The following is a 9495-nucleotide window of genomic DNA, read 5'->3' as shown; positions in this document are numbered from 1 at the left end:
GTCTGTCTTTGTCTTTGTCTTCGGTTTTGGCTTCCCTTCTCTTCACAACACCACAAAAAAAAAGTCGAAAGTCGAAAGTCGAAGTCGAAGTCGAAGTCTTCCGTCAACTCCTCTACTCTTCGTCTGTCCTCATCTAATCTCCCCCAATTCTCTTTGAAATTCACGTTTTCTAGGGTTTCGGGCCTCGATCGTCACTGCCACACGGATATTGATTCGTCTCGATTCTTCTATGGAGGCAAATTCGGTGCGTTTTTTCATGTTTTGTTTATAAATTGTGTTGTTTGGTTTCTGAGAAAATTTTAGGAGGAAAATTTAAATTCTGCTGGTTTTTTTTGGCCTATTGATAAGGTTCCGAGTTTTCTCTGTTAAACAAATGGACGGTGTAAATTTCGAGTTCTCACTGGTTTTCTTTTTGTTTTGTTTTTGTATTGGTGTTTGGTTCAGTCAATCAGTATAAGATATGTCTATTTACGATTAGACAATTGGCAATTGGTAGAGTTGAATTGTTACATTTCTATTCTTATGAGCTTTGTCTTGTTATCTCAAGAGCTCAATTTTGATTTTCATTGTTGTGATTGTTGTGAATTTGATTCGATTTCGTTGAAGGTTATTTGTTTTTTTGTTGTTGCTTTGGGGCTTTTAGTGTGTTAATTATCTGCACTGATACAAATTAGCAAATTTCCAATAGGTCTGATTTTCTTTCTCAGTTGTGGGTTTGAAACTCTGCTACATGGAACATTGGGTTTTTGCTTTGTTTGTTGTTTTGAAAAGATTTTAATGTTAGACGATGATTTGGAATATGTACAAATTGTCAAAATTAGTAATTTCAGAAATTGGATTTTTCTAGGTTCCGGGGATGGAGGAGGAGGAGGAGGAGGGCAAGACGTCTGAGGCTCATTTGACATCAGCTGCGGCCTTCGTGGAGGGTGGAATCCTGGATGCCTGCGATGATGCTTGCAGCATTTGCCTTGAAGCATTCTGTGATAGTGATCCTTCGACGGTATCATATACTTATTGCAAAATTCTGTATCTTTTCTACTCTCGAGTTGGTATTTGATGAATTATTTTAACTAATCCAATTCTCTATATTTTATACAGGTGACCGGTTGCAAGCATGAGTTTCATCTGCAATGTATTCTTGAATGGTAGTGCAAATGTATTCAATTTTAAGAGCATCAATTTATTTGCCTTTTGCACTTCTGTGATTGTCGATAATAACCATGGGCCAGGTGGTATAGGGCTGAAATGGGGGTGTCGACATGTCACTGTGCAATAATATTTGTGCTTCATCATTGCATATATGAGTCAAGTGATGTGAATGAAGATTGGATTTAGGAGCCCATGTTCTGTTAAGGTGTTAAGAGCAGGCTTTGCCTCAAAGTTCATCGGTTATAGCTCTGTCATTTAAAAAAAAAAAAAAAGATTGGTAGTGCATGTGAGTTCAAATTTGAGAGCATGAAGTTATTTACCCTTTCCACTATAATGATTGCTGGTGATAATCAGGGGTCGGATGGGAATGTCAAAACCCATAAAAAAAATATTGTTTGTTGGGTTTTTTTTGGAGAGGAGAGTAGTGGCTTTTTTTTGAAAAGCGGCTTGAGGATATTGATGAGCATCATAGGTTGTTTTATTTGCTCCAAGCTTTGGCATTGCAAATTTGAACCATTTTGTTTGTTGGCCATTTACTTCCTTTGTTGGTCATTTGTAGGATTGATTGATTGGTTAATTTAATGTTACATTTTTTTTTCCTTCATATATATATATATATATATATACATATTTCAAAATACTTAATGGTAACAATCTCTTATGCTTATTTTATTGAGAATGGTTTGTCAGATGCTTTTCAAGAGTATGGCTTCTATTGTAGAAAATCATTTCTTTTATATAATAAAAAAATTGTATTAACATAGAGAATTAGACATGGGCTTAGGGATTTTATTTTTATATTGTATCCTAAAAAATCTTTAATGAAAAGAAGTTCTAACATTGAAATGTTTATTGTGTAAAGATTTAGGTGTAAATAGCTTGGTGCCTTGGGCTTAGGCCTTCTAAATCGTAGTAACTTTTTTCATCTGTGGTCTGTACTCAAATTTGCTTATAAAAGAAAAATCTGTCTTCAAATTTTCTTTCTTTGCTTGGATGTTGCCTTAGAAGTTAGAACGGATCCTGACTGTCAATTATCTTGTAAATATGGAAGTTCTTCCAAGTAAATTGGTGTATCATGTGCTGGAGGAACGAGGAAACAGTGATTCTTCCTTCTCTCAATCTGTACAGTTAATATTTCAATGTGTTGCTTTTTGTACTAGCTCTTTTAATTTCATACTGTCCGTTGAATCCTAACTTCCCTGAACGTCCTGATATTTGGCAGTGTCTGATCAAATTTCCATATCTGGGCACAGATGTTATATTGATTAGAAGAATTCATTAAAATAACTTTATTTTAATCTTGTAGGTGCCAAAGAAGTTCCCAGTGCCCCATGTGCTGGCAACCCATCAGCCTGAAGGATCCAACCGGGTTTTTGCTGCTCTCTACTTTTGTTTTGATTTTCTTACTGGTTGTCACATGAAAGGTATATATGTCAATTTATATGTTTGTTTTTTTATTTTTCTTTCAGCCAGGAATTGCTCGAGGCAGTAGAACGAGAGAGGAGTTTTAGGTTTAATCCTTCTAGAAATGCCACAATATTTCATCATCCAACCCTGGGGGATTTTGAGTTACAACATGTTTGTACTCTGCCTATGCTATTGTGCTTCTTTTCTCTTGTTAATAAGTCACATATAAGCTAAATTTACCTGGGAAGGGTCATGTACTAATCATTGCTTTTGTGTTTTAATGCAGTTACCGGTGGGTGCAAATGATGCTGAACTTGAAGAGCGTATAATCCAGCACTTAGCTGCTGCTGCTGCAATGGGACGAGCTCGCCACATTGCTAGAAGGGAAGGCCAAAGGAATAGGTCATCAGCTCAAGGTCGTCCTCAGTTCTTGGTATTCTCAACTCATCCTAATTCACCTCCTGCTACTTCTGCTCCAGTCCATAGGGGGGAAGGCGAACCAGCTCCTGCAATTGCAGTAGCTGCTCTATCTTCACCTCATACAACTGTGGGAGAAGAACCTTCACAACTGACTTCTTCAGTAAATTCTCCCCAAGCTGACCAGGTTTCAGCCTCAACATCAGGCTCAACTGTTCTTGCTGCCAATCAACATGGATTGGATAGGTATCCCTTTGAGGCTACATCATTACAATTCTTCTACATTATTCTAAGTTTGTTTATATTATATAAAATCATGAATTTTTTTTGCCATGTACTACTATATTTACATAAATTTTCCATCCAGGAGGTCTCCTAGTCAATTGTTACCCAGTGGTCCAGATAGAGCAGGACCTTCAGAAATCCAATCACTTTCAGAATCAATAAAGTCTCGATTAAATGCAGTGTCTATGAGGTATTACTTTATGCGACCATTTCATGTTTTGTATGGGGGTGATAAACTTGATGACTTCTTCGCCTTCTACAACTTGGTCTATATTTATGATTAATTTTCTTTTTAGATACAAAGAATCCATTTCGAAAAGCACAAAAGGATGGAGGGAGAGATTATTCTCTCGTAACACTTCGATGTCAGACATTGGTTCTGAAGTTAGAAGAGAGGTAAATGCAGGGATTGCAACTGTATCACGCATGATGGAGCGTCTGGAGACCAAAGAAACTGGGAGAACAAGTTCTGCATCTGAATCAACTAGTATAGAGAATAGTTCAGTTACAGAATCAGACAACCAGCGCACATCAGAGACAAGTGGTGACATTTCGTTGGGAGACACAAATAAGCCAGCTGCATGTGCTGCTGGTTCCAGTTCGACATAAGCATTATTTCTGCAATTGCATCACTCAAATCATTTCCTTTAGAAAAGGTAAGCTTCAAAATTGAATTTTGCTGCACCGAGTAATTGCATGTGTCAAGCCAATGAGCTCTAGCTCAATTGGCACCTTCTTGGCTCCTCCCCACATAGGTTTTAGGAGGAGCGTGAGTTTGTGGGTTCAAGACCCATTGGGTGTCTATGTAACTTACCAATAAATTAAAAATTGCATTTGTGGGTGCTTATAGTTATTATCCCAACTTCCTTCAACCATTTGAATCATCTATATGCTTGTGTTATTTTGTTGCATGTTTCTCATTCTGTCTGTTGATTGGTATTTAATTATTTTGTACCAGTTTTCCATGCTTATGACATGGTTCTCTATCTTTAGTCTTTCATTTTAATGGCATCTTGTAATCATATTTGGTGAATGATTAATTTTCAGCTTTATTCTCATTCAATCTTTGGCAATATAGTTCTTGATTTTGTTTGAGAAAAAAATAAACTAAAAGGGCAAAACTTAGTTACAGTTTCTTAGGTTCAGTACATTAGGTTTCCCAATTAAATTCAAACACATGTTTCATTGACCAATGAAACAGTATTTTCTTCTCCAGGGATGATTAAATTCAGTGCATCTTGTACCTGGGTTTTCTCTCCTTTTTTATTTTTTATTTTTTATTAATACAATTTCATTTCTTATCAAAAAAAAAAAAATAATAAAAATCAATGCATCTAGTTTTTACCCAAACTATTTACAACATTCAAGAAACTCTAGCAAATCTGAGAGTGAATGACCACTTAAAAGCGTGATCCAATCATCCAGGAAGGTGAAAAGATCATCTATTCATCTTTAGATCCATTGTAGCTTGTTCAATTCCTTCAAATGTTTGGTGTAATATTCTTTTCAAATAGTCCACATTATGCACAAATGGGTTTGGACTCCAAATATTGCTGCTACATTGTCTAGTAAACCTCTCTATCCAACAGGCCAACAAATCAACTACCCTATTTGGCATAACCTGCTGCATCCCAAATAAACATAACATTGGAGATCATAATTCTCTAGCAATATCACAATGTAGAAGTAAGTGATCAACAACGAAAATTATATAGTAAATGATAGTATTTTATTATGTAATGGAATTTAAAATAATAAGCATATTATAAAGATGGGGTCCTGGGTACTTGTTATGACTGAAACAAGGCCAACCGTATCACTACCGTCACACTATAAGCATCAGTTTATTTGATAAGTTATATATAAAAAAAATGCCAACAATAAGAATCATAGAGATAATAGATAAAACCCTAGGTTTTTTAAAATGATGTTCTCATTTAGACCTACAGGTGAGCAGCAATAGAATGAATAAAATTAAAATAAATTTTTTTTTTTGAATGGAAAATGGGAGGAATTTAAATTTTTTGATGATTCGTTGTTTGGGGATTGAGGGACTTGAACCCTGGATGTCTCATTGGAATCATCAGGAGGTGCCAATCAGTTTAGTTATAAGGCTCTTGGCATTGGGAGTAATTTAAATTCTGTTGAGTCAATTGGAATATTGTTTGCAATCCTATCCAACTTGGAGGTTTAGGGATTAGAAATTTTTTAGTATTTAATCGAGCTTTACTTGGTTAATGGTTATGGCTTTATGTTGTTGAGATGGATTTCATTTGGAGGCTAGTAACAAAAAAAGAAAAAAAAAAGAAAAAAGGGAACTCTTGGAGAGAGTGTTGCTTGGATGTTAGCAGGTGTCCCTATTTAGTAAGTGATGCAGTGAGGAGAACTTAGAATTGGAGTATAAGAATGGTTAAGAAGAAAATTTTAGCAATAAAACAAGATTACAGCTAGGAGAAGAAAATAGGATTGAAGTGGAATACCCAAACATCAATCTCTAGGCTTAAAGAGATTAAAAAAACATTCAAATTTGAAATTCCGTAGGTTAAATATGAAAAGGAGGCTGTGTACAATGACTCAAAAGAAACAATTTATAATAGCCTTTAGCAACCCTAGATTCCTAATCTTTCATCTTACATTTAACAATCAAATCCTAACTGGATACTTCAATAAAGTCACATGACCTTTTAAAATACTCGAGACATAATAATAAATTAAGCATGGCATGGAGAAATAAAAGACAATGGACTCATGTGCCCTTTTTTAATTTTTATTTTCTTCCCTTTGGGCTTAAATTCTCCTACATCAATAAGCCTGTGGAAGAATATCAGAAATAGATGGCCTAGCTTTGCTAGATTTTTTTGTTATGAGGTAGGGGATAGCAAAAGGTCTGATTAGGCACAACCGTTGGTGTGGGGATTATACCTTGAAGAATAGATACTTGAAGTTACTTTGGATAGTCAGTAACAAAGATGCCTTAGTGGCATATTACATGGATTGTTTGAAGGGTAGCATTCAGTGGAACCCTTCATTACTAGAGCATATTACACTTGGGTTGTTCAAGGGATAGCATTCAGTGGAGCCCTTCACTTTTACTTGCAGTATAGGATTGGGAATTAGATTCTATGAAGTTATTCTCGGATGATTGATATGCTGCTATGGTAAATCATAAAGAAGGAGAGGGGGGATTTGGTGGGGGGTATTTGATGGGGGGGGGGGGGGATGGTATTTTGGTGGGAAGCTGGTCTGCTCTCTTGAAAGAGTCGTGGCTTTTGGTTTTGGAGGAAGGGCAGGACAGCAAATTCCCATGGAGTGGTATATGGTAGGTTAGAGTTCAACTAGAAGTTGCAATTTTTGCTTGGACAGCCACAATGGGCAAAATTTTTACAGAGAATTTGAGGAAATAGGGTATTATAATTGCTGATTGGTGTTGCCTGTGTAACTCCCAGGGGAGATTATCTATTCTTAATCCCCAAACCACCATCCCAAATCGATGTGCAAACCACGTTCCAATTGTCAAAGTGAAATTTAAACTCCTCACTCATTCCACCCTAAAGAAAATCTCTTTGAAGATGTTTAACTTAAGTTTCAATTTAGGGTCTATTTTTCATGAGGCCTAGGATTTTTTTTTTTTTGATTGGTAAGTTAGATATGCACTTGATGGTTTTTGAATCCACAATTTTACCCCATATTTCTTTTATAAGGGGAGGAGGTTCCATTTGAGCTAAATCTCATCAGCCTTTAGACCTAGGATCCTTACTTTTAAAAGTATATGAGAATAGATTGTTATGGAAGTATGTTATATAATTTAGCTATTAGTTTAATGAGGTCAGGCCTCGGTGCAAGTGCATTTTGCCCAAAGCGGCATGTAGTGGGTTTGATTGAGTCTAGGAATCAGCCTCTCCAAAAAAAAAAAAAAAATTGGAGTTTTGTGTACTGAGTATGACCTTTTTTATGGGGTTCTCATTTTCACCTTTGAGTCACATAAGTATACTCAAAAGGTGAGCACCTCATTAAAGTCACATTGCCTTAAGGGTCTAAAAATTATATTTGTTGCCTCACCTGTGACCTAATCAAGTGCCTGGCTTGCATTGAACTAAAAGGTACTGGTTGTGGCTTGTGAATATGTAGGACATGAAGTCTGCCATTGAGATGAAATTTTTTTATATTATATATATTGAGTACTTCAAGCACATGGTAGCCAAGCCAAAGATGTAGCAGCTTGTTCAGATGCTTGCTTCCCTAGTTATCCTCTTTAGAAGAAGTTTGCAAGACTAGAAGATACCATTAAGTTGAATAGGAAAGCTTTGAGTGTGTGACCTAGAGATAGAGCTTCTCCATGATATTAAGAACCAAATAGGTGCCAATGTACAGAGGAACAAAAGCTCATCATAGAGAAGTTAGGAGAGAGGTAGGAGAGGAAGCAAGTGGGACCTAACATAAAATGGTAGTTAGGAATTCAAAATGTGTTAAAACACCATAATGTGGCCCTGAAAATTTATATGTTTCCTTGAGCTACAGTTCTTAGTGTGATGGCAAGTGCCTTATGCCAATACGCAAGTTGGGGGTAGAGTCTGGGAATCAACCTTTCCAAAAAGATGGGGGTAAGGCTGCTTATCAATCACCTCTCCTAGACCCCACAGAAAGTGGGAGCTCTGTGCACTAGGTACAATTCTCAGCTATAGTTCTTCAGGCGTTTGGTTTTATGGTATAATATAGCTATATCATGCGTCTGTGGTTTACTTCCCAGGGGTGGGTTTAAAGGGCCCTGCCTTGGTTACACATCATTAAAAAAAGGTATAATATCTCTATACATAAGAATAGTGTTATCATTAAAAATATGATTAATATGTGAGTTGCTTCAGGTCACTCCTATTTGGTATTAGGTTTAGGTATATGTCATCAAGTAGCCTGCCCTTCCAGCTCCGACTAAAACAGGAATAAGGTGATGGCTTGATTCATAATCTAGTGTAAGCTTGGTATTCTAGGGCTTATGGAATGTGTTGGTTCTCACTTTTAAGCAACATTTAAAATATTTGAAATGTTTTTACGTTTCTCTATTTATTTGCTGTTTCCATGTAGAGGTTTTATTGAGGTTGGAATCTAGCCTTTAGAAAGGGTTGATACCTAGGTTAGGTTCAAGTTGTGGTTGGCTTGATAATTTGTCCTTAACTTGTTGGTGTGATGTTATAGCCATATTGTTGTTGAAATTTGGTTACCCTTGTGATAGTTATGTGCATCTTTACTTTTCTGTCCTTTTGATTGATAAATTACATGTGCATTCAGGGAGTCTAAACCTAGTGATCTTCCATCTTGTCCTTGAAAGAAGAGGAAGTGCCATTTGAGCTAATGCTTGATGACAAACACACATTTTCCCTTTCCTCAAGGAAAGCAATCTTGTAAATCTTCTTAATAACTAGTGTGCATGTGGATGTCCTGATTGCCTAGACCCAGTGATTCAAAGCCTACTTTTATTTAATAGGTTTATTAATTGTTATAATCCTACTTTCACTGCTTAAATCCTATTTTTACTCCTGTAGACTTATGATAGCCAATTTCTGGTGAGAATTGTAAGTTTAATGAGAGATGCTTCTTTGATATCAGGTGGATCTTCCCTTTCCTAGATATGGCATGCTGTGGATATGATGCTTAGACATCCTCTTCAGGCCACTGCTTATCCTTTTTTGTTTTTTGAGAAGACACTGCTTATCCTTTTACATGTGAAAAGAGCACTGGGCGATTAATATATAATCTGAAATAAATAAACAAGAGAGAGACCTCTTCTATTGTAGAAACTAGTATGTGTTTGTAAATTGATTTATATAATGACCTATTTATGAATATATTATACAGAATCGCTCTGGTTTTTTAAGGATGTTATCAATGTCTTCGAGCCTACATGCACACGTGGTCGATTTCGTATTACATCAAATTTTCATGAGACATTTCTTTCCTCTCGTCCTTGAACCCTAAGCAGTAAAAGAAAGAAGGGAAAATGGAACTTATTGTTGTTTATCTCATATGAATATCCACTTCAATTGCGCTGAAGAGAGAACATATCCTTGAAACAAAGGGGAAAAATTAAAAAAAAAGGGGAGTGGGAGAAGAAAGCAAAGATATTGATCGTTCCAATTTTATTCAAAGGTCTTGATCAATCAAAAGATTTATATCCTAATATTTCTCTTCCTATTTTTCTAATTGAGATGGGATATTCAATTGTATGCCATCTGTCATCCTCAT

The 9495-nt window shown here is 36.1% G+C and overlaps 1 protein-coding gene across 1 annotated transcript; it reads left to right on the top strand.

Annotated features, from left to right (window-relative positions):
- LOC112039781 (E3 ubiquitin-protein ligase RHF2A) lies at window positions 1-9127 on the top strand. The gene is made up of 9 exons (XM_024072688.2): window positions 1-244; window positions 848-1000; window positions 1099-1145; window positions 2456-2518; window positions 2619-2727; window positions 2843-3219; window positions 3341-3448; window positions 3555-3914; window positions 8860-9127. Exons 1-8 carry the CDS (start codon window positions 230-232, stop codon window positions 3865-3867), a joined length of 1185 nt encoding a protein of 394 aa, XP_023928456.1. The 5' UTR covers window positions 1-229; the 3' UTR covers window positions 3868-3914; window positions 8860-9127.
- Window positions 9128-9495: the final 368 nt, after the last annotated feature.

This window comes from Quercus suber, unplaced genomic scaffold (genome assembly GCF_002906115.3).
Source record: "Quercus suber isolate HL8 unplaced genomic scaffold, Cork oak 2.0 scaffold_299, whole genome shotgun sequence".
Taxonomy (NCBI): Eukaryota; Viridiplantae; Streptophyta; class Magnoliopsida; order Fagales; family Fagaceae; genus Quercus; species Quercus suber.
This window is presented reverse-complemented; position numbering and strand designations above follow the sequence as displayed.

Bases quoted from the DNA above. Each gene is read 5' to 3' on its own strand.
- LOC112039781 (XM_024072688.2), top strand. The intron at 2,728-2,842 runs GTTTGTACTCTG...GTTTTAATGCAG, and splicing joins GGGATTTTGAGTTACAACAT to TTACCGGTGGGTGCAAATGA. The intron at 3,220-3,340 runs GTATCCCTTTGA...TTTTCCATCCAG, and splicing joins AATCAACATGGATTGGATAG to GAGGTCTCCTAGTCAATTGT.